The sequence below is a fragment of the Aspergillus welwitschiae genome (genome assembly GCF_003344945.1).
Source record: "Aspergillus welwitschiae strain CBS 139.54b unplaced genomic scaffold BDQ94scaffold_33, whole genome shotgun sequence".
Taxonomy (NCBI): domain Eukaryota; kingdom Fungi; phylum Ascomycota; class Eurotiomycetes; order Eurotiales; family Aspergillaceae; genus Aspergillus; species Aspergillus welwitschiae.
Window position 1 is genome coordinate 245,003 of NW_020798727.1, and position 26,709 is coordinate 271,711.

At 49.6% G+C, this 26,709-nt stretch overlaps 13 protein-coding genes across 13 annotated transcripts; 6 read left to right on the plus strand and 7 right to left on the minus strand.

Annotated features, from left to right (window-relative positions):
* Window positions 1-2: 2 nt before the first annotated feature.
* Window positions 3-2,398, plus strand: BDQ94DRAFT_181961 (nucleobase cation symporter-1 family protein). The gene is made up of 6 exons (XM_026774021.1): window positions 3-719; window positions 767-871; window positions 920-1,295; window positions 1,351-1,493; window positions 1,550-1,620; window positions 1,671-2,398. The coding sequence occupies exons 1-6, from the start codon at window positions 220-222 to the stop codon at window positions 2,210-2,212; spliced, it is 1,737 nt and encodes a 578-aa protein (XP_026622967.1). The 5' UTR covers window positions 3-219; the 3' UTR covers window positions 2,213-2,398.
* Window positions 2,399-2,448: 50 nt separating this feature from the next.
* On the minus strand, window positions 2,449-3,698 carry BDQ94DRAFT_173435 (hmg-CoA reductase; the record flags this gene model as incomplete). Its single annotated transcript, XM_026772154.1, has 2 exons — window positions 2,449-3,307; window positions 3,346-3,698. 2 exons carry the CDS (start codon window positions 3,696-3,698, stop codon window positions 2,449-2,451), a joined length of 1,212 nt encoding a protein of 403 aa, XP_026622968.1.
* A 1,330-nt stretch (window positions 3,699-5,028) lies between these two features.
* On the plus strand, window positions 5,029-5,726 carry BDQ94DRAFT_173436 (uncharacterized protein; the record flags this gene model as incomplete). The annotated part of the gene is made up of 2 exons (XM_026772155.1): window positions 5,029-5,383; window positions 5,449-5,726. 2 exons carry the CDS (start codon window positions 5,029-5,031, stop codon window positions 5,724-5,726), a joined length of 633 nt encoding a protein of 210 aa, XP_026622969.1.
* A 1,265-nt stretch (window positions 5,727-6,991) lies between these two features.
* BDQ94DRAFT_149718 (uncharacterized protein) lies at window positions 6,992-7,466 on the plus strand. Its single transcript, XM_026767440.1, has 2 exons — window positions 6,992-7,054; window positions 7,113-7,466. The coding sequence occupies exon 2, from the start codon at window positions 7,141-7,143 to the stop codon at window positions 7,351-7,353; it is 213 nt and encodes a 70-aa protein (XP_026622970.1). The 5' UTR covers window positions 6,992-7,054; window positions 7,113-7,140; the 3' UTR covers window positions 7,354-7,466.
* A 1,765-nt stretch (window positions 7,467-9,231) lies between these two features.
* On the minus strand, window positions 9,232-10,830 carry BDQ94DRAFT_173437 (MFS general substrate transporter; the record flags this gene model as incomplete). The annotated part of the gene is made up of 2 exons (XM_026772156.1): window positions 9,232-10,509; window positions 10,567-10,830. 2 exons carry the CDS (start codon window positions 10,828-10,830, stop codon window positions 9,232-9,234), a joined length of 1,542 nt encoding a protein of 513 aa, XP_026622971.1.
* A 338-nt stretch (window positions 10,831-11,168) lies between these two features.
* On the plus strand, window positions 11,169-11,735 carry BDQ94DRAFT_173438 (cysteine hydrolase family protein; the record flags this gene model as incomplete). Its single annotated transcript, XM_026772157.1, has 1 exon — window positions 11,169-11,735. One exon carries the CDS (start codon window positions 11,169-11,171, stop codon window positions 11,733-11,735), a length of 567 nt encoding a protein of 188 aa, XP_026622972.1.
* Window positions 11,736-12,156: 421 nt separating this feature from the next.
* BDQ94DRAFT_173439 (YbhB/YbcL family Raf kinase inhibitor-like protein) lies at window positions 12,157-12,749 on the minus strand (the record flags this gene model as incomplete). Its single annotated transcript, XM_026772158.1, has 2 exons — window positions 12,157-12,572; window positions 12,629-12,749. 2 exons carry the CDS (start codon window positions 12,747-12,749, stop codon window positions 12,157-12,159), a joined length of 537 nt encoding a protein of 178 aa, XP_026622973.1.
* A 503-nt stretch (window positions 12,750-13,252) lies between these two features.
* BDQ94DRAFT_181968 (SDR family NAD(P)-dependent oxidoreductase) lies at window positions 13,253-14,248 on the minus strand (the record flags this gene model as incomplete). Its single annotated transcript, XM_026774022.1, has 2 exons — window positions 13,253-13,632; window positions 13,686-14,248. 2 exons carry the CDS (start codon window positions 14,243-14,245, stop codon window positions 13,377-13,379), a joined length of 816 nt encoding a protein of 271 aa, XP_026622974.1. The 3' UTR covers window positions 13,253-13,376.
* Window positions 14,249-14,808: 560 nt separating this feature from the next.
* BDQ94DRAFT_181970 (FAD-binding oxidoreductase) lies at window positions 14,809-16,354 on the minus strand (the record flags this gene model as incomplete). The annotated part of the gene is made up of 2 exons (XM_026774023.1): window positions 14,809-15,869; window positions 15,926-16,354. The coding sequence occupies 2 exons, from the start codon at window positions 16,352-16,354 to the stop codon at window positions 14,922-14,924; spliced, it is 1,377 nt and encodes a 458-aa protein (XP_026622975.1). The 3' UTR covers window positions 14,809-14,921.
* A 960-nt stretch (window positions 16,355-17,314) lies between these two features.
* Window positions 17,315-18,334, minus strand: BDQ94DRAFT_173442 (uncharacterized protein; the record flags this gene model as incomplete). The annotated part of the gene is made up of 1 exon (XM_026772159.1): window positions 17,315-18,334. One exon carries the CDS (start codon window positions 18,332-18,334, stop codon window positions 17,315-17,317), a length of 1,020 nt encoding a protein of 339 aa, XP_026622976.1.
* A 715-nt stretch (window positions 18,335-19,049) lies between these two features.
* On the plus strand, window positions 19,050-20,172 carry BDQ94DRAFT_173443 (uncharacterized protein; the record flags this gene model as incomplete). The annotated part of the gene is made up of 3 exons (XM_026772160.1): window positions 19,050-19,445; window positions 19,563-19,769; window positions 19,879-20,172. The coding sequence occupies 3 exons, from the start codon at window positions 19,050-19,052 to the stop codon at window positions 20,170-20,172; spliced, it is 897 nt and encodes a 298-aa protein (XP_026622977.1).
* Window positions 20,173-20,595: 423 nt separating this feature from the next.
* Window positions 20,596-22,694, plus strand: BDQ94DRAFT_149723 (uncharacterized protein). Its single transcript, XM_026767441.1, has 4 exons — window positions 20,596-20,781; window positions 20,865-21,206; window positions 21,279-21,684; window positions 21,794-22,694. Exons 1-4 carry the CDS (start codon window positions 20,760-20,762, stop codon window positions 22,506-22,508), a joined length of 1,485 nt encoding a protein of 494 aa, XP_026622978.1. The 5' UTR covers window positions 20,596-20,759; the 3' UTR covers window positions 22,509-22,694.
* A 480-nt stretch (window positions 22,695-23,174) lies between these two features.
* On the minus strand, window positions 23,175-26,632 carry BDQ94DRAFT_173445 (plasma membrane calcium-transporting ATPase; the record flags this gene model as incomplete). The annotated part of the gene is made up of 4 exons (XM_026772161.1): window positions 23,175-23,478; window positions 23,529-23,911; window positions 23,973-26,447; window positions 26,624-26,632. 4 exons carry the CDS (start codon window positions 26,630-26,632, stop codon window positions 23,175-23,177), a joined length of 3,171 nt encoding a protein of 1,056 aa, XP_026622979.1.
* Window positions 26,633-26,709: the final 77 nt, after the last annotated feature.

The window sequence follows — 26,709 nt, forward strand, 5'->3', positions numbered from 1 at the left end:
GGGGATGACGGTGGAGGCCGAATCATTAATAAGCATCGCGATACAGACCCAACCGCCTCATTGGCCCGAGCTAAAAAATCGCCGGCACAAGGAGAGCCCAGGTTTGCCCAGATGATAAAGGAACCCATTCAAGCCGTTTTAGGTCCAGCCAAGAGATAAGGTGTCTGACCGCTACAGAATCATGGCGCTTCTTATCGGCCCACGTGGACAAGTGATTAAATGCGGCCGACGGCCAGCATCGATCTTCATCAAACCGCAGATCTTAGTGTCGTCAACATGAGTTCTATGTTGGAAGGGATCCATGAGCGCTTGCTTGTGAAAAGTGTGGACCAGAATGGTAACATCCGACCTGTGGGAGTTCTTGATAATGATTCGATCCGACCAACACCAACTAGAGACCGGAAGTGGACGCGTCTAACGTACTTCTTCTTCTGGTTCTCTGCCACTGCCAATGTGAGCAACTTGTACGCTTCAAGCACGGGCGTATCCATGGGATTGACTATGTGGGAGGCCATTGCCTGCTCGTTTGCAGGCCAGTTCCTCGCAGGGTGCCTGATGGCACTCAATGGGCGTGCTGGTGCTGTGTACCGAATCCCATTCCCAGTCTTGTGTCGATCTAGCTTTGGTCCTTGGGGAGCCTTCTGGCCAACTTTTAATCGAGCGGCAATGAGTATAGTCTGGAACGGCGTCAATGTTACGCAAGGAGCTCAGTGTCTATAGTAAGTATTGCGATTTTTTCCAATGCACATGACTGACATTGACCCAGTGTTTTTCTCCATGCGATCTTCCCATCAATTGCTCGCATCCCCGATAAGATGGGGCCAAAGTCAGCCTTGTCCTCTGCCCAGATGATATGCTTTCTCGTTTACTGGTAAGTGCCGAGTCCACTCGAGAGCGGTGGGACGCTAATAGGTGATAGGCTTATCAACTGCGCATTCCTCGTGGTTCCTGTGCCGAAGATGAAGAAGCTAATCTACATCAAAGTAGTCGTCTATTATGGCGGTGCTTTCGCAATGTTAGCCTGGGTAGTACGCCAGGCTGGAGGTAACCCTCCCGCCCTGCACGAACCTTCGGCCATCCATGGAAGGGCCAAGAGCTGGCTTATATGCAAGTTTCTGTTCCTGGGACTGGCCAGCTGCGGGACCTTCATTTCCAATGCCGCGGACCTTCAGCGATACGCAAGAAAGCCTAACGACGTAATCCTAGCACAGCTCATCAGCTTTCCGCTCTCTGGGTTACTAGTGGCCGTCATCGGTAATATTATTGCTGGGTGTAGCAGAAGTATATTTGGGGAGGTACGTGCCATTATTCTAATGCCTCTGCATATAGGCCATATACTAAGGAAAGCAGCTGATATGGAATCCCTTGACCTTTTTGGACAAACTGATGGAGGGAGAAAGATACACGCCGGGAAACCGGGCTGCTTGTGCGTTCATTTCATTGGCATTTGTGTACTCAACTGTCTTTTCCGCTATTTTCGAGAACTCGATTCCGTAAGTATCCTGGAGCTCTGATACAGTATCTTTGACTGATTATTGCTTTTATGCAGTGCTGGGAATGACATTGCAGCTTTACTGCCTCGCTACATAACCGTTAAGCGTGGCTTCTTCATTTGTGCTAGTGAGTATCGACCCATTAAGTCAAGTCTTGCAGTCACTAATATCATCTAGTTCTCTCCTACGCTATCTGTCCATGGTACCTCCTTGCCACAGCGGCCGTCTTCATCAACTTTCTCTCTTCCTATCAAATATTTCTCTCTGCTATCGCTGGGGTTCTGATATGCGACTACTACCTGATTCGAACAGGATGGCTCGACATTCCGGCTTTATATACATCGCGCACCGATGGCGTGTACTATTTCTTTCACGGATTCAATTTACGCGGATTCGGTGCCTATCTTGTAGCAGTTGCGCCGAACTTCTATGGCTTTTTGCACGAGATGGGCGTCAAGGCACCTTTGGGAATACAGCGGTTTTACTTTGTCGCGTACCCTGTCGGCCTTCTTATTGCATTCGGGGTGTATTATCTCGCATGCCTGGCGTGGCCTCCCGCCAAAATGGAAAAGACAAGGGGGTGGAAGGAGCCCAAGGAGTACTGGGACGAATTCGATCCTGATCGAATGGACGGGGTTGAGGCGGTGACCGTGCTACCCGTGGCCGTCAAAGATGAGAATGGTGCGAAGACTGCGTTAGACATTCCATGCAAAGTTTGAACTAGCTATGAAAGACAAATTCTCTGTGAGCATTGGAACGTCTGGAATTAGTTGGTGCTACTTTCAGTGGTGCTCTACTTACATTGGCTAGGCCAAGAGCAAGTCCTGCTGCGAGGGATGGCGTAATAAGACTAAGAAATATTGAAAATGCAAGGAGAACGGGATATATCATGATCTAAAAATACCTACTCGCTCCCGTTTGGACATAATGCTTTCCCGGTCATACGGGTCCGCATCTAAAGCTTTGCTTTGGTACCGGCCACCGGCTTTCTGCGAAGCCGTGAATGAGCCTGCGAAAACGTATCATTAGCCATCGCTGCTACAGTGCTAAGGTCTAACGCCAGGGCGAACGCCGTCATTAGTGCAGCAAGTCGACGTTTCTTCCCAGGTCCACTGCACTTCATGATGTCAAGAGCCTCACGCTGAGGACCCAGGTGGGTGCCTCCACCAACTACTCCCACCGGAAGTGACGGAATATACAGTGACAGAGTCAGAACTTTCGTCTCGTAGTTATATTCAGGCGTCAGCTGAGCCCAACACGACTCAGCGATGCTGGCAACGTCCTGCCCGGTGGCGATGAAGATAGCCGTCACAATGTTCATCGGGTTTCCCGAAAAGCCGTACCCCCCTTGTCGCACAGCCGCAGTTTGCGCACGACTTAAACCCTGGTAGATGGTTTCGGTTGAGCATCCCAGCAGTTCTTCGGCTACCTCGTTGGTGACTACCCCCCATGCCAGGGATTCGACGCCGTGTGGTTCCTTTGTATGTGACCAGCTGGCTCTCTTTTCCGCGGACATGCCCCCTTCGAATTGGAAATTGCGGATTTTCAGCTCCTCCCTGAGGGGAGTGTCCAACAGCAGCCCGTGGCAGGCTCGATGGGTTGCTATGGTGGCCATATTCTGGCCGGCCGCATCGCCACATCTGTAGTTAAAACGCAGATGGGTTGCAGATCCCAGTACGGTCGGAGTTACGGATAAAAACTGAATGCGGCGACTAGTGGATTCAGCAAGCCGTTTAAATTCGCTGTGAAAGGCCGGAACTTGCTGAGCGAACGCCAACGCGTCGGCCGGCGTGTCGAATATGAACGCGGGACATCTACTCCCCAGTTAGTTTCAGATGCTTAAGGAGCTCACCTTGATAGGTGGGAAGGATGAATGGATGGGATTCCTTGCTTGGCCATGGCATCGTAAAGAGCAACAATGTGGATGCCCCCACTCCGGTTGAACGCCTTGCAGCCGCGACAGCAACTCGCAACTAGAGCTGCTTCGGTAGTAGCCAGCGGTGCATAGACTTCTTCACACTCCTCGCCAGCAGCGCTGGTCTCCCACACGCGCAAGGGTCCGGCCAATCCGACTGGCACTTGCACACATCCAATGGGATTCTCAATATGAACCTTGGAGGCATCGATAGGGTGGGCGGTGATCTCCTTCAAGTCTTTTATGACTTGTTGGATTTTGGCGTTTGTTTTTCTGACGGGCAAAGACATGGTAACGGTGTCTGGCGAGGGGTAAAATAATGTCAATGCTGGGATGGTCTCCAAACGCCGGAAAGGGATTGCTTGCTTAACATTTATAATATGAGCGGCTAGCCACAAATCCAACCCAAAATGGAACTTTCTGCATGCGTGCCCGCAGAAGATATTTGCTTTATCTAACCCACTAGTAGTACCACTTGCGGCGGTTCATCCAATGACATACACTCTGTTGCTGTTGTGTCACATTCTGACCCCAAAGGAAACGCACGAGTCCACCAATCACTGTCTTCATACGCAATTTAGCTACGCCACACTGTACGAAGTTTGAGTGGGTGGTATAATCCGCTCTTCGAAATGTTTGATCTACACTATTATTCTAGCTTCAATTGGCCTGCTCGGATTAACTCGGCTCATCGGCCGGAGACGCGGACTTTCCAACTGGTTTTTCGTGGATATTTGCTTTTTCCCCCTTCTTTCTCTTTCCTTCTCTTCTCCTCTCCTTCTTTTTCTCATTATTGTGTTTGGACATAGTCTGCGCAAAGGACTGGAGATTATTATCGGACAAGGTGCATATCATCTCTGCACAGCTGGTGGCAGAATGTGATTTTGTAACCAAACCGACAGACTTATGCTACGAGTGTTCGTTCATCAGCATTAGTAGCATTGAACTTACAATAGAGTGCTCTAGATCCATGTAAACTGCAATAAATAAAAAAATGTTTTTCTCACCACCTAGAATTGCATTAGTTCGACTGGTGTTGACGAAGGATACAGACACTCTGTTCCGCTTTTGCTTTATTCCCTCCTCTACGGCTCGGCTAACCCCAAAAGAATAAGTAGATATATATGTTAGATTAAAAACAAAAAACCAGAATAGAAATGCAGATACATAAATACAAAGGAAGTATATAGAAAAGAAGGTAAAAAAGGAAAGTAAAGAGGAAAAGTCGGGATAGAAAGAAAGAAGCGCGAGAGTTAGCTGATAGCCCTTTCTTAACGTCGATGTGTCCGAAAGCCATTCTCTCGCCTTTAAGGTATATTGGAGCATCTTCGCTCAGGACGAAGAAGATTTATTCATCGGATCAAAATAATGGTATTTTCCTGTACGAGACTTCCTATCGTTTGCAATACTCTCAACCTTATTTCACCTTCTACAAATGAACCGACATCTTCCGACGGCCTACATAAAATTGACACTCACGTCACTTTTGTGAGCTGCCCTGACACGAGGTATAAATGTCTCGTAAATCGCTTCTCATTTCGCAAGTGACTTTCATCACATCACCTCCTTACTCACTAGACCGTACGTGAGCAAGCACCTCGCAAATCCTGGAAAGTCATCATGGAAGCTACCAACGGGTACAACCACGAAGAGTGGGATACATATTACGAATGGGAGCCAGAACTTGCAGCTTTCCACCAGCAGGCCCAAGACGAGCAGGACCTTATGCTCATGCACATCAGTGAGAGGGATATATGCGCCTCAGTATTATTCGGGAAGCTCATCAAGATCGAATCACTGGACAGACTGTGCGACATCCAGAGCGGACTCACTGATTTCGATGATTCAATGCACTTCCTTGGACAAATTGACTTCTACCATGTCGTGGCTGAGCCGAGAGCCTGGCGCCATCAGACAGCTATTGATCAACTGTTGGTTGACCTGTGCAGTCAACTGGAAGTGTTGGTGTACATTGGTGAGTTAATCCCTTATAACTATCTCTGGATGGGATCCTTGTTCGGTTTACTAACTACCAGATAGTGGACAGTGCATTTGAGTTTAGCCCTGTGCACGCCGAGCAGATGATTCTGAACGACTATGTCAAGTGGCGCTGGTCTTTGTGCAGGGTTATGATTGATGAACTCAAATTGAGAGTGGATGATCTGGCTATGAATTTCCAGCATTGGGCTAGAGTGACCCCTGGAGAATATGCGGATATCTTTCCTCCAAATCCCCTCGACAAGGAGAAGGAAACGAAAGCATCTGAAGCGCCGCAGGTTGAGCAACTAACTCAGATTGGGGCAGTAGCATTTAACTGAGACCCTCAAAGCAGGAATTACACTATAACATATCTTCGCTACTATACAGCAAGACATCATTCTCTAATTCTGAGTATATTGGAAAGGCTTCTGCGGTAGGCTGATAACCCATGTCTAAATGTATGAGTACATGGCGCCAGATGAAGCGAAAACAATTGGTATCATATACAGAAGCACGCGCGTCGAATGGAAAATACCGAACACAGTGTAATTGTAGCAGTATCCATGTAGGCTAGATTGCCCGAGGAAGGAGCAACGAAATGAAGCTAGACGGGACCAATCAAACCCCAACTATGGGTCATACGTAATGGCATACTCTGAAGGTTCCGTTGATTGAGATACTACGGTAATAGCCTCATCAGCAAGAGGGGAATCCGGATGATCGCGTAAGGCAATAATCAAAAGATGGATCCTCATCCAATCTCTATTGGAGGATAACAACTGTGATCACTGGCTATTGGTGACCCGGTAAGAGCTTCGAATCAGTGCTAGCTAGAAGGATATCTTAGAGAATGATACTGATGATTCTAATAATACTTCGTGATACTTTCCAAAGTAATCTTGAGTCTGTTAGTCCTTTTGACGAGGGAGTTTTACTAATTAATAATTTGGGGTTCTGAGACAGTATTTCAATTGATTTCCCCAGAACACGTAATATATGGATCATAATGGCAGGAGGTAAAGTGTACATTCAATAAACTGAGGTCCCGATTGAAGTACCTGCATGTCCCGGTATCGCCCACATCCGAGGACACCACACCACAACCGCAAAGTTTTTAGTGTACTATAAGTGCAATGTTCAACATAATGCAACTGCCACTTAAAATGCCATACGTTAGCTGCTCTCTTATCATGATTATCGGGCCAGTTCGGCTAGCCACAGTCTATGCGAGGGTTTAAGCGGCAACTCCCTGTCCTCTCTTATTGTTTCATGGATGTTCGTGACATTAGTTATGAGGGATGACTCATCCCAGGGCAATACCAACGCTGCAACCTCCCAATAAATAACTGGGGAATTCCATCTTTTCATGGAACGTTTGATATTTACGCTAACCTTATAGAGGCGACTGGTAGAAGCTATTTCCCGGTGAAGTTGCGGTGCATAAACTGTGTCTAGAGCCATACAGAGAATTCATCACATATTTAGGAACCCCCCGTCAACACAATTGCTGAGGAGCCTGCCAGTCATAGATTTGCCACCTTCTCCAAGCATAAATAGGACCTCATGTCCCCTCTCCTTGCACTTTCCTTCATCACACTGCTCAACGGTGCTTGGCTGACCATGATGCAGCTACACAGAAAGTTGTGCGCTTCTAAACACCTCATCAGTTAGTTAATAAGTCCATTATTTACATTGATATGGCTCTAACGATGGAGGTTTCACAGAGTGCATCTGAATAGTGTAGCGGGCAGCATGGAAATGCTCTGGTACTTTTATGCAGTTCTTGTGTCTCACTTGTTTTTCCGTTGTTTTGGGGACGCTACCGCCAGACCAGCCGGTCTTTGCTCATCCTCCGCTTACCCTCTGCCTACCACAGAAGGTAAGCCCCGTTCCCCAAGGGTAAGGCTTGGTTTTCAAGCAGGCAAAAAGTCTACCGCCGTCATTTTTGAGGTTATTCCTGTCTGAGGTGTTAAGCTTATGCCTGTGGAGGAGACTAGTGAAAATGGGAGGCCGTGGGGATTTCTGTCTGCAGTAAAACCACAAGTCCTACCTCATGGGGAGCAAGCCTTACCTTTTAGGGAAGACTGCTGTGAAGGAGGGCCTGGCTGGTACGGCGGTAGCGCCCCCCTTTTCTATTTCCAACATCATGCATATCTATGTTTCTGTAAGGCAGGTTTTATGGCATATATTGTATCCTATTGTTGTTGTGACTAGATGATCGATGTCTCAGTTCACGGGGGTTTTTGTTGTCGTGTCTATGCAGTTTTGTCTATATACGACCTGAATACAATCGCCCATTTGAATCGATTGAGACTCACTGTCTACATATAATCTAGACTCGAGTGGATCATCCGGGTAAACCAGCTTATGCTTCAAAGGTCAAGTCTAACGCCATACCTTACACTTCTAGCCTCAAGCCGACGGTCATGAACTGACTTTAGCATGTCATCCTAATGATAATATTTCCCTACACGTTCCTTTCTCTCTACAGCTACATTTGTCTACTCCAATTCTGACCACTAAATTTATATATCTGGCGTCAGAGGAAGCTTGTGGCAGGAGATATGGAAGTTTCAGGATTAGAATATTTACTGCACGGCCCCATGCTTGTTCATGATCTTGTCTGCTGCTCAGTCCAACACATTGCACCTCTCCTCGACACGACGGTCATATCCTGGCTAGCATGCCATTCCAATGACAATTCTGTTTTGACTTTCTAATTTCTTGCAGCCACATTTGTCTCCTCCAATTCTGACCATTACAATTATATATCTGGCGTCAGAGGAAGTTTGTGGCGTAGGAATTCGGGAATCGCCAATTAGAATTATCAAGATGGGTTGATTCTTAGTATACGATTTAGTCAGCTGCTCGAGGCGGATTTATTCTCGTAAATTCGATTTTTCTTTATTACCCCATCGTTTATTCCCCTCTTCATATCCACATTTCCCCTGAGACCATCGATTCATTCTTTTCATCTCCCATGCAGCTTTTTTCCCTACTATACCATTTTTCAAAGGTCCTTTTTTTTCTCCAACAGACCATAGTATTTTCAGTCTTATCACCATTCCTCATTCTCTCATGTTTATAATCCCCAAATACCCCAAGTCGCCGTGTTTCCTATTACCTACCAGGTATTTTTTCCCCCCCTCGACTGTCTACATTCTCTCCTGCATTCTCCACAACCCTCTTTCCGTTCACTTAACCTTCTCCCGCCTCTTTATCACGTTATTATATTATCCCCTCATGCCCCTGCCCATATCTTTAATGTCTCTTTCCAGTGTCCTCTGACCCTACCAGTTCCCCTGTCTTCCAATACTTTCCATGTACCACCCAAAGGCCTCATGTATAAACTCTTTCCTTACATCCATATTTCCTATCTCCTTGATCTTTCGGCCTCAACTTGTTTACTTTCCCGTCTCTTGATTCCCCTGTCACTCTTTTTATTTTTCTTACACCGCTGCCTCTGCTTCCACCTGTTTGTCTTTGGGCGGTTTTTTTTTTTTTTTTTTTTTTTTTTTTTTTTTTTTAACCTAAATGAAAACATCTTTGAGAGGAGAACCTGGTTTCTCCCATCCCTCAAACTGATCCATGAAACGATAATGATATCATGTAGTAAGCTCCTATCCTATCAGAGTCATTAATGTAGTTTCAAACATGCAACTGCCTACGTAGATCTACTGTAAATAACAGAACCACATATCACGATGAATGCACAATATAGAAGTATACATACGCTTTTGTCCGTACTCCTGACATGCATTCTAGCCCAACTATGCCATATCTCAAAATACATCCTACATTTCGTGACACTACTCGTTCCATTTCTTCTACATCAACCTCCCGCTACTGATTTCTGGCTGCCCGTTCCCGCTCCCTCCTCAACCTCCGCTGCCTCCACTTAATCCCCCTCTCCATAACCACCCACAAACTCGGCGACACAACCACCGCAATCAACCCCAGTGTCGTATACGCCCACCCCTGCCCCATGGCCTCACTCATGGGCGTAATCGCCGCCGAAGCTGCAGCTCCCAACTCACAGCGAAACAAATTACTCGCTGCCGTCGCAGCAGCTGACCGACCAGGCCACAGATCAACAAGAATTGCATTCAAGACCTGCGATGTAGCATTGAGGCTCCATCCACAGATGAACAGTAGGATTACCGGCGCAGCCAGATTGACCTTGTGGCCGAGGACCCAGCCGTAGGCGATCATGGACGCTATGCATGCGTAGTACATCGGTAGGCCGACTTGCAGCCTTACCTTTTCGATATTAAAGTTCGTGAGGTCCTGTCGCACGTTCCGGATAACAGGTAGTCCGGCCTGCGCGGCATGGCGTCGGTAGTTCCAGTCCATTAGACGGCCCGTGGTGAATGCTGATACGATGCCGCCGGCCCCGATGGGGATATACATTAGGCCTGTATCGATGTCGTTGAGGTGGTAGATGTCGTGGAATGAGGTGGTCGCTCCGGTCATTACGGCGTAGAAGCATGCGAAGTTTAGCCCTGTGGCCAGGAGAATGACGCCGGTTTCTAGGTCGGCGGTAACCTTCAGTGTGGACATTGGTGATGGGCACCGAAAGGCGTAGTTCTTGCGCACTTCGGCGAGTTTGCTTTCCTCCACTTCGAGACCTTTGGTCTTTCGGTTGCGGTGCCGGAGGGTGTCGCTTATGTTCTTGTTTAGTGTGGGAGGTGGGACAGATCCGTCGGCTACGACTTTGCGGCAGGTCTCCGGGAGGAAGAGTAATAGAGGGAGGAAGAAGGCACCCGAGAAGATGAGAAGGAACCAAAATATCCAGTGCCAGTTGAGATATTGGCTGAGGAGTCCGCCGATGATGGGCGACAGAGAGGGGCCGAGCATGCTCCCAAGCGAAGCGAAGGCGATGTATGTACCGCGTTCCGCTGATGTTACTAGGTCTCCGACGAGGCCGTTGGCCAGGGCCACGGTGCCGCTGCTTCCTGCACTCTGGAGGCATCGCAGACCGAGTAGCGAACCGTAGTCGTTTTGGATGCCGAGGCCCAGGTTGGCGGCGACATAGACGGTGAAGCAGATTATGTAGGCGGGACGTCTACCGGCTGTGTCCGAGAATCCGGCGATCAACATGGGAGCTATGCCTTGCATTATCTGGAAATAAAAGTACATCATCAATTATTGACCCTGTAAAAGGAACTCTAGACTCACGAGGTAGGTCGTGACAGTCAAATCAATCTTGGATGTGGAGACATTCAGCGCTGTTGCGATCGTGTCCATGGCAGGGAAGTAGATGCTTGAAGACAAAGGCGAGAAAAAGCTCGCCATTGAGCCGGTCGCCACCATGGCTCTCTTCTGGTTGACTGTGAAGACTGAAAATACCTCCAGCCTAGGTGGTGCATCTTGGTTCGGCTCTTTTTCTAGATCGGCGGCGTTTGTCTCTGTAGCTGATGAAGAGGATGGATTGCCGTTCATATTGAACACTTGATTTCTTTGTATAGGCTCTTTTTAGACTCAAGTCTACAAGCAGAATACCATCAAACGTAGGAAAAGTAAGGAGAACGGAGCAAAAAAAGAATAATGCTACGGTCTGTTATTGTGAAAGCTCAAGAACTAGATCCCGGTACCGGCTTTCTATCCCGGAAACGGGCCTCTCGTCCAATCACAGAATAGACTCCCAGCTATCCAGCCCGTTACCGGGTATCCCCAGCAAGCATAAAATATCCAAGTACACCCTGGAACTGGTAACCATGAAATTCAGAGAATCATCAAATCACTCTTCTCGTGCAAATAAGTCAAGCAAGTCTACCACCATGGCCACCAAAAGACTAGCCCTCCTCCTCCTCGACGTGCAGAACGGCGTCGTCAACCGTCTCGAGAACACCACCCAATACCTCCAAACTCTATCATCCGTCGCACAAGCTGCCCGCAACAGCCAAATCAACATCATCCATGTGGTAACGGCCTTCCGTCCTGGCTATCCAGAATGCCATCCCCGAAATCCTAATGTGGGTAGAGCCAAGGAAATGGGGGCTTTCCTCACCCACGATGAGTCGACCCAGGTTCATCCCGCTCTGTCACGCCGCGAGGAAGAGCCTATTGTTACCAAACATCGTGTCTCGGCCTTTACTGGCACTGAGCTGGATCTTATACTGCGGTCGAAGGGTATTACAGAGATGGTGGTAGGAGGACTTATTACTAGTGGAGCTGTTCTGTCGACTGTTCGCGCGGCCGCGGATCTAGATTACAATGTGACTGTTCTGGAAGATGTGTGTATGGATCGGGATCCCGAGGTGCATCGGGTTCTAATGGAGAAGGTTTTTACGCGTCAGGGGCGCGTTGTGAGTTCGAAGGAGTGGGTGGATGAGATTGCGAAGTGATTTCTTCTTAGATTTATTGAGTATGGTTCTCTGTACTGCAGTGGATGTGATTTCGAACTGGTAGTCTGTCTATGTTGTCATTTAAAGCTGAAATACTGGTGATCAGAGCCGTTGTTAATTAGACATTACTTTATTTGTTGTTCACAACAGTCTGTCTGACAGATGCTGAGCATCATTATCACATCGTAAGATATACATACAGGTCCGATTTCTCCACTTCACCACAACCCAACTACCATCTTATGTGCAAGTCAAGCAAGCAACTTCAAAGTAAACGCCGCAACACCACAACCATATGCTAAAATATACATGCGGACCGCTAGATTTCACTCATCCACCACAATAAAGCCATCAGTTTGTCTGATGCTGCAAATAAAACAGCTCAGATACGAACGACGCAATCACAGAAAACAGTCAACAGTCACTTGCTGACGAAATAATTAGCTCCGACCACAGGGCCAAGACCAATCTCTCTAGCCCAGCCGTCAAGATCGAAACGCATGCGAGACCAGACTCCCATCTTCTTGCCACCAGTGGGAGAGGATCGAGTGACTTCGAATCCAGCAGGCTGTTCATAGAGAATGAAAAGAATGCGGTGCGGTGAACTTCCAGGAAGGGGATTAGGTCCAACGTAGTTGGCGATGAAAGGGGCTGCCACTCTGAGGAAGAAGTGACCACTTTCGCTCACGATCGGCTCCAGACCGGACTGGATCCAGAGGCACTTGGGGCCGAGGATGCGGCACGAGGGGTATGGGGCGTCGAGATCGAGGCACACAATCATGTAGGTTCCATTGCTCTTGAGGCGAGGGAACGACATACGAGGTGGGTGGGCGGCATCTGGTGGGTTAGTATCGCATTGCTTTGAGCTCTAGATACAGGAGACAATGGCTTACCACGCTTGGGGAGGAACTGGCCCGAATAGATGAAGTGGTTGGTGAAGGTGAGAGTGAGGAGCTTTCTATGCTCGTTGCGGATCACCGCCATCGCTCTATCAACGTTGAAGTTGGTAGGCATTTTTGCTGAACGACGAAGAGACTTGACGCTTGAACGCTGACGCTTGAACGATGAACGAGTGAAAAGTATGTAGATGGTGAAGAGACTGGAGGTGAAGAAAGTATCAATGACAGATCTCGCGTCAACAAAGTAAGCATGAGGATATACTAAACGCGCTAAGGTCAACACTCGGGGTTAAGCGACTGCGCGTGAATGTGAGTTTCCTCTTTGGCGCTCGCTTCCACGTGCCTCATTGCCCTGGAATGCACAATGCACATTACTTCAGACATTTGTAAATTTGTATATTTGTGACTCTGCATGTTTGTTGCATGCTGTTATGACAGATCATGGTGGCCTGGCTGGGGCCAGTGCGAAGCATCTCGAACGTTCACAGCGCGGACGTGGCAGGCGTGATCATATTCAAGGACGCCCGTACACTAACGATTATGGATTCATCTCTTGGATTTTGGTCGCCCGAAAACGATTAGTTGGATGACATATAGAGTCATAGGTATGCTTATACAGGTGCTAGTTACTGCAATACTTGTTAACCAAAGCACTAGAAGCAAGACAGAGGCACTGCCCTGCTCATCCAAGGGAGGCTGCATCAGGTAACTGTTTACATCTCTCAAGTGCTCATCGCATAAGCTAATCAATAAAAAGTCCCCCAGATGCAACAATATGTGCCCCATTAATCCACCTCGACCTCTCTTCGCAAAGAAACCCTACGGCATACGCAATCTCATCCGGCTCAGCCATACGAGGAGCAACCGGTGTCTGATCGATGATGGGCTGCAGGATCTTCATCTGCTCCTCGCCTGCTGCTGCGAAGCCTTCAGTCTTGGTCGGGCCCGGACTGACCGCGTTGACGGTACAGCCATACTTGGGTGGAAGCTCCTTGGCCCTGCCTGAATCAGGAACTGATCCCTTCATATCATAAAGAAGACTGAGACATACCAGCACTTAGTAAATGAATCAACCATCCCCTTGGTACCCGCATAGATGGTTTGATTGGGCGGCGGCCCCCGTGCCGAAATGCTCACAATATTGACAATTCTCCCTGTGTTCTTAGTGAGGTGCTTCAAGCTGGCCTGAGTCAATAAGAACGTCCCGCGTCCATTGATATTGACCAGCCTGTCCCAATCATCGAGAGTCTGCTCTTCGAACGGCTTGTTCACTGCTAGTGCGACACAATTGACCACGATATCGACTCGACCCCAGTTCGATACAGCAGCATCGACCAGCGCTTGTGGAGCAGACACTGAGCCCATATCTGCTTCGACAGCGACCGAGGGCGATGGCAAAGAAGCCACCAGGGCATCTGCTTCAGCTTTTAAACCAGGGAATGGATAATTGACAACTGTGCTCGCTCCACGAGCAGAGAGTTCCCGCACAATGGCGGCACCAATCCCCGACGACGAGCCGCTGACGATAGCGACCTTATTGGAAAGAGTTTGCTCTACCATCTTGGGCGAGATGTGTTTGCTGATTTGGTCGAGCCGATGAACAGGAGACATGATGAGTGGGATATAATCTGTTGCAACTGTGTTCCTGCCGAGTGCCATATATGATCGGTTCGGCTCAGCTTCCCGGCGCTTGGAGATTCATCACTGCCCCGCTATCCGAGTGTCTCTCCCGACTCCCGCAACTTCTCGCTTTTGCTCTCCACAACCCGATGTGGACTGACCGGACTGCCTTGAGAAACCCGGGGACATTTGGTTTCTTGGATATCGATGATGGAGGAGAGGTATGAATGGTAGAAGTCGCCAACAGCTGCGTTTAACGTGGTTGACGCTTACAGTATTCCACGTGAGAGACAGAACACGGTAGATGGAGGGAAAGCAGACTCTAACTGATTAGCTATCTCACTATTACATTGATTGATGTAGGATTAGGAAGGGGCTGAATGGGTCATCCATGAGCTCGTAGACTGGTGAGCTTTCTACGCCTGGCAAGTTGGATATTCCACGGAGCGAGACTCTAACGCCATGTCTCCACAGCCCGGTCTGCTTCAGCATTATTGCTTGAGACTACGTCGCAGGAGATAATCGACTCATTAGGGAGTATAGGTACATGTAAGGCTGTTCGTTTCATATACAGGATCTCAATTCCTCGAGCGCCAATCACTGAAACCAAGTGTTCCAGACCACGAGACAGTTCTCGTAAATATTTATCCGGCTAGCAAACAACCAATCACAACTTGATCTCCTTGGCATTATCCAGCCCTCTCGTTCCAGATTGATCACCCTGGTCCAGATACCCACAGATACGCCCCTGAGGATCCCATTTGCGACGGATGTCCATCAAGCGTCGAGCATTGTCATCCGCCCAGTACCTCGTTTTTCGCACCTGAAAGTCCGCATCTCCCAGATAAGACCCGACCCCATGTCGCTGGACTCTCTTCATAACATCAGCCACCCACGCTTGACATCTGTCATCGTCCTGCTCCTCCTCCCACACAGTGTAGAGTGCAAAGTAATGGTCCGACTGCATGCTCAAGGCCATGTCGGGCAGCTTCCGACGGCTACAGGGGTACATGGCGTACCAGAGGGCAAAGGCCTTCTTGTGGGGCAGTGTCGTAAATGCCTCCTCCAGCACGGCGGGGACGTCGGCGTCATTCCGGATGTAGGCATTCTCGGCGCAGTACCGGTGTCTCTCTGGATTAGCTTTGGCTTGCTTAGAGTACTGATTTTCCAGGCTATCCACCTGGCAGAACCACTCCTGGATCGCGCCGGCTGGCCTTGTAATCTGCGCTGGCAGTAAAGCCTTTTCGGCTTCTTCAGGTGTTGATTTCATGGCGACAAATAGCACGAAGAAGCAGTGCTCATCAATGCCCTCGGGGTACGCGGCCACGGCGGCAATTTCAGTGTCCTCGTCGAAGCCAGGGGTGATAGACAGGAGCCAGTCAAAGACTTGTCGATAGTGTCGGATAGGGTAGACGTAGCCAGACGAGCGGAATCCGTCCTTGGGGTATGGGATCAGCTCCAAATGATACTGCGTTACCACACCGGGGAACCCTGGACCAGCCCCTCTAGCAGCCCAGTAGAGCTCGCGGTTCTGGGTAGCGTTGCAGTGCAGCAGCTCGCCTGTGGCTGTCACTACATCTACTGCTTGAACTCGTTCACACGCCCAACCCCAGTTCTGTCGGAGTTACCCATTAGCCAGCCGAAATGTATGGTGGGAGCATAGTAACTGACCCGACAGTTCCATCCCATTCCGCCTTGTAGCAAGAACCCACCCAGGCCGACATCGGGACAGTGACCTCCTGGAAACATCAAACCATATTCCTTGATCAGGGTGCCATTGAGCTCTTTCCCTGTCATACTAGGAGTGGCTTTTGCGATGCGATTTTCCGCATCCACTTCCAGGTGCTTGTAGTTCCCCAGGTCAATGAGGATGGATTCATCACGGACACTCCATGCTGCCCATGAATGCCCTCCCGAGCGTATAGCAACGCGACACTTCTTTTCGGCGGCTAGCTTCACAGCTTTAATAATGTCGCTCGTGCTGGTAGCCTTGACAACTGCCAAAGGAAAGCGTTGGGGACGACGATGATTGAACACACGACCTACGCGAGCCTCTTCGTACACGGCTGGTTCAGCCGAATCTCGCCAGATGATGTCCATAATGTTCTGGATGTGCGTAAAACAAAGGTTAGGAGGGTGAAACTGTGGCTGAACCCAAGTACAGTGAGCGAGCGGCAGGCATTTAAGGTTATAGCGTGGCAGGGATGGTAGAGGCGGCTATCCTTTTGGGACTTTTCGGAACCCGCAGCGGGCCACATCTTACCCCGCACATCGTGGATTTGGTTCGGTTTGCAGCATCGGCTGGGTGGAGGTGATTCGCAGCTCAGTTCGAGATGGTAGTTTGATCAATTGGTGGACATCTAGTTTGCTAAAGGGCCCGGTACGGTTCCGCTTCTGGTGCCTGATTGCGTGCAGCTGGTCCTTGACTTGCCTTCCTGGCTGCGTCGGTTGCGATTGCATACTAAGGCAGGTTCTCAATTGTAAGTTTTGTGCTCTCCCCATATAGATACAGTAAACTCTAGATCCATTGAACATATGATGTAGAAAGATGTAGGTATACCGCGATCAATATGTAAATAGCCGGCAGTAGAGGTACCTACTGTGGATTACATCTCTGATGAATTATGCGATATGACAGCCGACAGGGTTCCCACTTCCAAAAGTAGCCACATGTTCAGAAACACAACATACTCGGACAACCAAACAGTGCAAAATGAAGAACCTTCACTGGTGGGTTCAGGTGAGATGCAGACCCTTACTGAACTGTAAAGTCACTGCCAACAGTATGGCAGCAAACTCCGCAATCTGACTGGAGCTTCTAATGTCCCACGGACCAAATTGGTTCATTGTCAGGAACGTTTCGCCTACAGTTGCGCGTCCTGGATTAGTCAAGTAGTCGACGTAGTCCGCGTTTTACTCAGCAACGATGATGTATAGTTCATGCCGATTCATCGCCCACAGCAATCGGCGGAACCTATGGTATGTATACTTAGCTGCTGGTCTAACATTGTACCTGCCTCTGGGGCGAAGAACGTCTCGAGAACTGAATGTCAGAGTGTCTCACATTTGTTCCTCCAAAATACCATCGTTAACTATATCTCTGTCCGTGTGAATCCATGCAGCCATCTGTGCTGTTTCCTGCATCATGACTCGCGATGACTCGGCCCGCACCACGGGCTTGACCTCTATAATGGCCTTTGTCTCTCCGTTGCTTGCGAGGGAGAGGTGACCATCTGTTCGGGCTTCATATAACTTTAAGCCTTTCTCATCGCAAAATTTGTACACCTTCCGTTCTGGTGTCCAATGGGCTGCGACCCCTTCGACGGAGAAGGTTATCACACCTGCGAGACCGAGTAGATATGCATTGACCAGGATCTCGTCAGAAACCTGTGGAAATTCTCTGCGCTCCTCATAGTTTGGATCTAGCTGCGAATTGTCACTGGGTGTCTCTGGGTCCAGATCGATGCATGGAGTCCCAGAAGACTCCTGGGTTTGGCTCCGGCTGCTTGACGGTCGTTCACATGCTTCCTCCACTTGCTCCTCTTCTTGACCTCCGAGCATCTTCAAGCACTCCATCGGGTGACTTGGATAAGGCTGTGTATGTGTTTGCTGGGAGAAGGCCTCGCTGCCCGAATTGGCCTTTCGCTCCCTCAGTCGGTCAGACCAGGGAGTAAAATTGATATTCCCTTCAGTATCTGGCGCGCTCGGCACCCAGCGAATGAGTTGCCCATAGTACCATATGAGCTTGAAGTCACCCAGGTCACGCTCGATGGGAAGGATTTTGTTCGGGGAAACCTCCAATGGCACCGCCTCAAGAAAGCTTTTCCAGTCCTTGAGCTTTTCCAGCTTCTCTCGAGCTGCCTCCACACCTTGTATGCCCCATTTCTGTGGGTCAGACTCTGTATTGCGCTGAAATGTCCACAATGCCCTTAGGGAGAGATATTGTGCATCACTAATTCTCGAAGCTGAGTCGTAATCTGCTAACTCATAGATACTTACTCCATTTACCTGGTGCTCCTGAGCCCAGACATTCCAATCATCTTTATCCAGAATTCTTACAGGCAATGGAGGAATAGACATCTCAATAGCCTGGAAGTTCCAAGAAATCGAGTATTCTTCCGCTCGCAAAGAGAATCCCCGACAAGAGCTTAGTGGTTCCACGAAGAATAATCTCCACGCTCAGGCATCAAAGAGGAACTGCAGGTTGGATGTCTCAGTCCATGGCGATGGCAGGATCTTATATAGCTACTAGCGGTGATGATTGAATATAGAACATCAATGGTGCATTGAAGCGGACAGGACAGTGACTGTTTGGCTGTGATGCGAATCCTCTTGTCCTGGGAATCATGGTTGGTGAACTCACTCATCATATTGAATGGTGAGGCGGTCTTTATCCAATGTGTCTACGTGAAGGTGAATGCACCGATTTGCTTGCCAGGAAGGAACAGCATCTAATACCTTCTATATTAACTGGACCACTAGAAGGCCCATACAATTGGGTGGGTCCTATGTGCGAGAGTCACTTCCACCGGTTATCTCTACAAAAAGCCATCACTATAATGACCTGCGGCTGCTCCTCCGCACTACCTCCCTGGGCGTGATCTTCTTCTTCTTTACTTTACGCTGTCGTTTCGAGGATTCCACGACCTACCCGGAGATTTCCAACGTGGGAGGGGTACAAACACGTTTCAATACCAACTTCACCCGTCTATCTTGAACACTTTACGTTGCCTTTCTTACACTCGTCGGCTCCTACACGTGAAATCAGCCCCTGTTGCTTTCTGACAATCACAACATGGGAGTGAAGCGATCCTTCGAATCATTTATCGAGAATAGTCGTGAAGATGCTAAACTGCGAGTAGCCCAGACCAATGTTGTATCCCGCCACCTGAGCCACATCTTCACAGCCACAAAGGTGCTGAAGCACTCGGTGCTGACAGAACATGATTTGGATACACTAGGAATCAAGCTATCCGAGCATGATCTGGAAGGAGAATGTTCCAATGGCCACCAGGCTTTTTACCAGCCACTACCAAAATCAAAGTTACCGGAGATTGACTGGGACAAGGTGCACTTTTCGAAATGGCATGAGGGACATAGCGACGAGCCCCGCCGGGTGCACTATACGCTTCAGAGTGTTTCGGGCAGGGTCTATGGCGCATGGTTTCGTAGTGGCCAGCACCAAACCTGGGTCCATCGGCAGTAAGTACAAACCCTCAGACCTGTAGTGATGATGAAGATTGTGTCAGCTAATATCACTTGCCCACCTGCTGGGTAGATGCTACCGCGCAAACCCCCGTACTGCTAGGGCGAGCATACGCCAGATGTGCCGTATTCATGGCAGACTGTTGCGGAAATGGAAGCGGATTCGCTGGACATTCCCCACTGCAGCTTTCAGATGTACCACTACGCCGATCCCGAAGAACCCCTGCGCCGAAGTGAAGTCCTGCCCATAGTCGGGTTCATGCGATGGCGGCTGAATCGATTCAATTATGTCAAGCACCGCACATTCCCGGTGAGTGTTGCCTATTGGCATGAAGTCCAAGTCACCTCGACACCAGTCAATCAGCGATTGGTCATTCACTGCTATAAATGCCTGCTCTAACGCTATGCTTGTTTCACAGGTCATGGTTGTTTCTATCTTCCGCTCCCAGGCCCGAATTCTCCAGGCTTATCATGACGGAAAATATCTCCACATCTCGAAAAGCAAGTTTGTCGATTTCACCGAGAATTGTCGCGAGAACTACGAACTGTTTGTGCGGTGGATCTATAGCCTTCCCTGCGGGGATACTGTCGCCCCTCTGCCAATCAAAGGCGAAGAGTTGCTCCGGCGCAGCTACGAGTTAATTGATAAGGGCTTTGATCATCTTGCACGAGAAGCAGAGGCATACCATCCACGCAAGAAGTTGAAGGGATAGTTCTCGCGTGGGGATGCAGGGAATTAACGGGCTCAATGAGTGTGAGTCCGGCAGGGTGAAGGGACCAAAAACCGTGTATTTGAGGGGGTGTGGCAACGTTTACAATATTAGAATGCGATAGGAATCTGACCACTTCTTGCTGTTCACCATGGTCTGTTGTAGATAGCCAGATAGCGGTGAAATAAGTGACATTTCCCGATTCAGTTAATTGCCCCAGGTGCATCACATGCTCCCCACGCTAAGCTCAATAGAGGCAACAATGTCAGACCCACCTGTAGCATATCCACCAATTAGACTATAGCACGGACAACAGGTGACAGCGGAGACCATCCGAGCCAACCAGCGAAAGGAAGGACGTGCGAGCAGCAACTGCAGCTCCCTCCGACAGTCCGTCTCTTATATCTCCTGACTCTCCCGAGTGCCCCCGGATTGCTTGCCCTTTTCAGCCAGCAATCTGAAATACTCGTTCATCCCATTCGTGTAGCTTCGTCCAAGCACCTGCCCGACATCCTCGTGAGATCTATCCCACTGGTCTGGGACAGTGCGCAGGACGCCATCTGTCCCTAGTCTGGGGCTCGATCGCCACTATGTCGCCCTCCAAGCAGTCTGGTATGTGCGTCGTCTCCATACCAAGTTTTCCTCGCTTCTTCTGTAGCCCAATGAATGCTTCTCTTACCTCTTTCGTACTATAGTTGCCATGGCGGACATGCCCTTCATCGTCTCCACCGGCACCAAGAAGGTCGATCCCCGTACCCGCAAACTCATTCGCAGCCATGTCATGATTGGCAAAAACCGTGGCAAATCCCGCTATCGCCAAGCAGAAGCCGATCCATCGACACCGGCGGACACGAGCACAGACGATACTTCGGCTCCTCCTGCCGATGGGGCGGGTTCATCATCCACATCGCCTGCGGCACAAGTGCCAGCCACCCGCTTGCCGTTAGATCTTCCCCGCAGAGTCGGCAACGACATGTCCCTCATCCGGCTGGCTGATGACACCACCAGCCCAGCAGCCCTAGCCACTATTCTTCGCTGTAGGTGCCGCGTCCCTGATTCCCACCTGCCGGTGATTCGATGGGGCCCACTAAAAGAGTAAACCTCCATAGTCACCGACCGGGCAAAGATGGAGTTCTACCCCCTTGCCGTATGCATCGTATTCAACAAGTCTAGTCGATCCTGGATTCTTGACATGCTGTCACTAGACGCGGCCTATCTCAACGCCATGGTCATCACTACCCAATCATACTTTGGGATCTACAAGGGTCCCGATGCGGCCCAGTCCCCTCATCTGGGGAAAGCCATCCGCCTGTTACGCAACCGGCTCGAAGACGAGCAGGTTCGCGTGTCCAATGCAACCGTAATGGTCGTCATCATTCTCATCCTGCACGCGCATATCGTGAGTGATTATGCTGCCGTACAACATCACACCCAGGGTCTCCGCAAGATGGTCCGTCTGCGCGGGGGCTTGGGGGCGTTCACATCCAATAACAAACTGGTCATTGATCTTATCCGGTGGGTCCTTTCCCCTGTCCGTTACTTTCCTCCTACTTTCCTTGCCGGTTATTATATTACCCTTTCGTATTAGACTACATAGTTGCTTGCAACCTAACCCTGTGATCAGATGCGATGTGGGACTAGCGATCCACAGTGGAGACAAACCCGCGTTTTTCGAGAACCGTGATCTCGACATCTTCGTCCCGTCTGAGCTCTGCTTCACGGCGCGCTCTCGTCCCGACCCGTCGTTCGTCCGGGAGCTTGACCCCGGTCTCGCTCGGATCTGGCATATTATGCAGGGATTCTGTGCCCAAGTCAACCTGACCACCAAGACGAACGGCATGATCCCCGAGACCGATTTCATGAAAACAATGGCCTCCGTCATGTACCCTCTGTTACACATGAGCTTTGATCCCGGGTCCCGTGACGAGGCGATTCGTCTAGCTTTACTCAGCTACGGATTCGACATCTTCCTGCAGTTCCGCAGCGACCCCACTCCGTACGTCCACCTGGCTGCCTCGTACCAGCGCTGTCTCAATGGTTTAGCCAAGCGAGATGATGTGTCCCCGCAACTCTGGATCTGGCTGTTAACCGTCGGTGGTCTTGTGGTGTTTTTACCTGCCGTCAGGCAGAATTTCCGGCACTGGCTGTTGTATTACCTGGGGAGCTGTCGAGTTCGCTCGTGGGAGGAGATGCGGGCCATTCTCTCTTCTTTCATCTGGATTGGACTTGTGCATGATAAAGGAGGAAAAGAGATTTTTGATAAGTTGTTTGCCAATCTGGAGCCGGGGGCGGAGACATTTGTTGATCAGACGTCTTCGTCGAAATTAATCACCTGTTAGAGGTGTTACGATTTATGTGAACTGGTATTGTTTAAGGTTCGAAAATGGATATAGGGCACGAATATATATTGATACATACACTACTGTTCTAGTCTACGTCTTTTCGAATGGTGTGCATACTAATCGTATGTTAGTCACGTGTTCTATTCCATATATATATATAAGTATATATATTTATTTAGAGAATAGGCGGTGTTGGTTGTGAGATCATAGTCCGTTTTATACAATGTAGCCTAATAACCACGCCAGCTTTAGTACTTTTCGATCTTCTTCCTTGCGGCCGATATTCGTGACATACTAAAATACTACTAGCATATACATTACCAGCAGTAGTGGTATTAGTAGTATACACTGTGGATGGGAAATGCAGAATGTTACGCCCACAAATATATTTCTACACACCGTGGAACTGTCACCAATACTTGCTGCAAATGGTTTCAATGGGCTTACGAATCGCGGGCGGCCATGATACTCTCTACACTATAGGCCAGCATCGAAGTCATAAAAGAGAAATACCAAGCGAATCAAGAAAAGTCCGCAAAAAGTTTAATCAGAGAAGTGAAGTATGACCCCATCCCTTCCAAACTTACCCAGTACCGACAACAAACGAAAACGAGACCCAATATATACAAGCACATCAATACACATTGAATATAGCCGATCCCTTTACTCTATTTTCACCCTCAATAACCTCCATAACGGCCCCATAATATACCCGATACCCACAAATAAACGCTCCACGAGGCTATCCGGGATGAAACGCACTATAACACCAACGAGAAGAGATAAGACTCCCAAGACGACAGAGTAGGCCCATTGCACACCAGTGAGGCGAGTGATGGAGAATGCGCGTCCGCCTACGAACATGATGATCATTTGTCCACCGATCATGATGACGTTGACACCGATGAAGAGCCAGTTGCGGTGGATGCCTTCGAAGACGTTGATGTTGTTGCCGAGGGCACGGGTGCTGAGATTGTTAGCACTTCAACCAGTATGTGTGGAGGACTAGGAGCTTACTTGTATAAATTGAAGATCTGCATCCAGACATATGTGTTGAAGACAGCTGTTTGCAACTGGGAGTGCTCGTGCGCGGTAGTGTACGAGAATATGCTATTGCCGGCGAAGTGGAGCACCAATGTCACGGCTAGCTGATAGACTGACTGCCCGATTATCATCTTCCACATTGGCACCGTTATCAGTGGAGCTGATCTCTTGTCGGGTGTTCGGTCCAATACTCTGGGAGACGGTGGATCGGTAGCAAGCGCAAGTGCTGCCAGGGTATCTTGGATCAAATTCACCCACATCAGTTGCACGGCTGTCAGCACCGATGTTTCGCTTGAGCTGGCCACGGAAGTGACAAAGGCCAGTCCGACTGAGGTGAAGGTGATGGTAATTTGGAACTAGAATATGGTGTTAGATGGCGCTCCGCAGACTAGAGTATGATTCAGTCGGACGTCTTACCTGCAAGAACTTTTGAACCGCATCGCTGACTGCTCTACCCCACATGATCGCCTTCACGATTGAGCCAAAGTTATCATCCATTAACACAATTGCTGAAGCCTCGCGCGCGATCTCTGTCCCCGATATTCCCATGGAAAATCCAACATCGGCTGCCTTGAGTGCAGGAGCGTCGTTAGTCCCATCTCCAGTGACGGCAACCGTTGCCCCAGTCTGCTTCAGTCGTCGCACAAGCGTACGCTTATCTTCGGGTTGAGACCGCGCTAAAACTTTGAGTCGGGGCGCTATCTCTAGTTGCTCCTCCTCTGTCAGGCGCCTGAATGCCTCTCCTTCCATAACAATGTCCTCGTCGTTGGTGACAATCGCGCATTCCTCGGCAATAGAGCGGGCTGTTAACAGATTATCTCCAGTGACCATACGCACCGTCACGCCTGCCCGACGGCAGGTGTCAACGGCATCATGGGCCCCTGTCCGCAGAGGATCGCGGATACCCACAATTCCAATCAAAGTCAGATTGCTAAGTATATCTTCGAGGTCAAGTGTGTCGGACTGTATTTCTCCAGCCCGGTTCGGGGGCCACCTGTCGAAATCTCGGTAGAACAACCCTACAGTTCGTAGCGAGCACTTTGCGTAGGTATCTACCTTCTGGCGTATAGCTGTCTTGTTAGTTTCGGTCAAGGCTGTAACGGAATTCCACTTTGTGGGCTCCTCCAGCGTGCTGCTACAGAAGCCCATTAACACCTCAGGCGCTCCTTTTATATACGCCCTATACGACGCATACCCACAAAACTCATCCACGCATACCACGGTGATCATGAACTTGCGCGTAGCATCGAAAGGTATGAGCTCCACCACTTCATAGCCCGATCGTATCACTTCTAATGGGCCCAAGCCTATGTTGTTTCGAGCGAAATACAGCAAAGCAGTCTCGGTTTTGGATCCAACAAAGACGACGTTTCCGTCCGCTATCGACTCAAACGCCGTGGTGTTATAAGCAATCGCACTAGTGATTTCTGATTTCACGTAATCGTGAAGGCGAGATCTCAACTCAGCAGTAGTCGGAACATCACGCGAAGGGACGTCCGTCAGTGGTTCTAGATCCGAGAACTCTTCTGTGCCAATCATTCCTGCGACCACTGTCATCTCATTTTGGGTCAGGGTCCCCGTCTTGTCCGAGCAAATGTCGGTAGCATTGCCCATGATCTCACAGGCGCGCAACTGTCGCACTAAGTTGTTGTCCTTCAACATCCTCGTGGTTGCAAAGGCAAGAGAAAGCGTCACGGTCAAAGGGAGACCTTCAGGGACAGCAATGACAACTATTGTCAGAGCAATTATGAAGACTTCCAAGAAATCCTGGCCCTTTTCAGTCCCGGACGCCGTCGAGTGGCGCAGACCAACAAGGAACTTGATGAACAGGATGACGAACAGCACCAGGCCGGCAATGCCGCCAAATTTGGCAATGTATTTCGCTAGTACATTGAGACGCGACTGCAGTGGAGTAAAGCCAGGGTCTTCTTCAAGACTTAGGAGGATCTTGCCGTAACTCGAATGATTGCCGGTTGCTATTACCAGGAACGAGCCGAGGCCTTCCGCGACCTTTGACCCCGAGATCACGAACGGGTCAAGGTATTTGGTATCTCGGCAATCAGCGATCGCTGTTGCGACCTCATCACCGGACTGCTTCAGCAGCAAATCCGATTCACCGGTGGCAGCTGATTCATCGCATCGAACATGGTGGCCGCGAATCAGGATCCCATCGGCCGGTATGACATCCCCTGGCTCCATGTGCACAACATCCCCAACCACTAATTCGTCAATAGCTACCTCCTGTGGCCGACCGGAGCGGACCACCCTCACAAGGCGATCCTGCTTCTTCTTGTTCAACTTTTGGAACTGCAGCTCTTTCTGGAAATCGTTGCCTGCGCCCACCAGGACGATGACGATAATGGCAACGATGATGGCCACCCCCTCTACCCATTCAACTGGAGGGTTTGAGCTTGAGTGCTTGGTCCCGAATGTCTGGTATAAACCTAAGGCTAGCGAAATGATCGCTGCTCCTGTCAGGAGGAAGAGGACGTGGTCATTGTAGGCCGCCCATATCAACTGCAAAACCGTGGGTGACTTGGGAACGGGGAGGCGGTTATTTCCGAAGACAGCGCGTCGATCTGCGAATTGTTCGGTGCTATGGTGATGGTGGAAGTGAATATGACGTTGATGAGGTCGGTGGGATGTTTTGTCGACGGACGAGGCAGTGGCCGATGGCTCGTGGACCCTGACGCTGGACTCGTCGACGCTTAATCCGGTATGTCGATCGGTTCGTAAACCTCTTTCTAATCCGCGGAGGCCACCAAAAGCGTAGAAGGTATCCAGGCTTCGTGATTCGATGAGCTCGCTCAACTGTTCAGCCGAGAACTCAAATGCGCTGGGCTCGCCCCGAACCAGTGGTCCGTGGGCGACGACAGGCTTCTCGCTCAGGCTCTGAGGTCATGTTAGTCACCGATTGGCTCTATATTTGGCTCCGGTCTGGGGTGGGCCACAAGTGGATATGGGGTTTGTGATCATGGATTTACCTGCCTCCTTCATGACCGTGGCTGGGAGCTCATGCTACCATGGGAGTTTGGACGTTTGAATAAGACCAAGCAGACGGTTGTTACTGGGGTCATTGCGGACAGATCCGACCGGAAGGGAACGAAGAGATTACACGACACAGGCAAGTGATAGGTACAAAATGGTCAGGAAA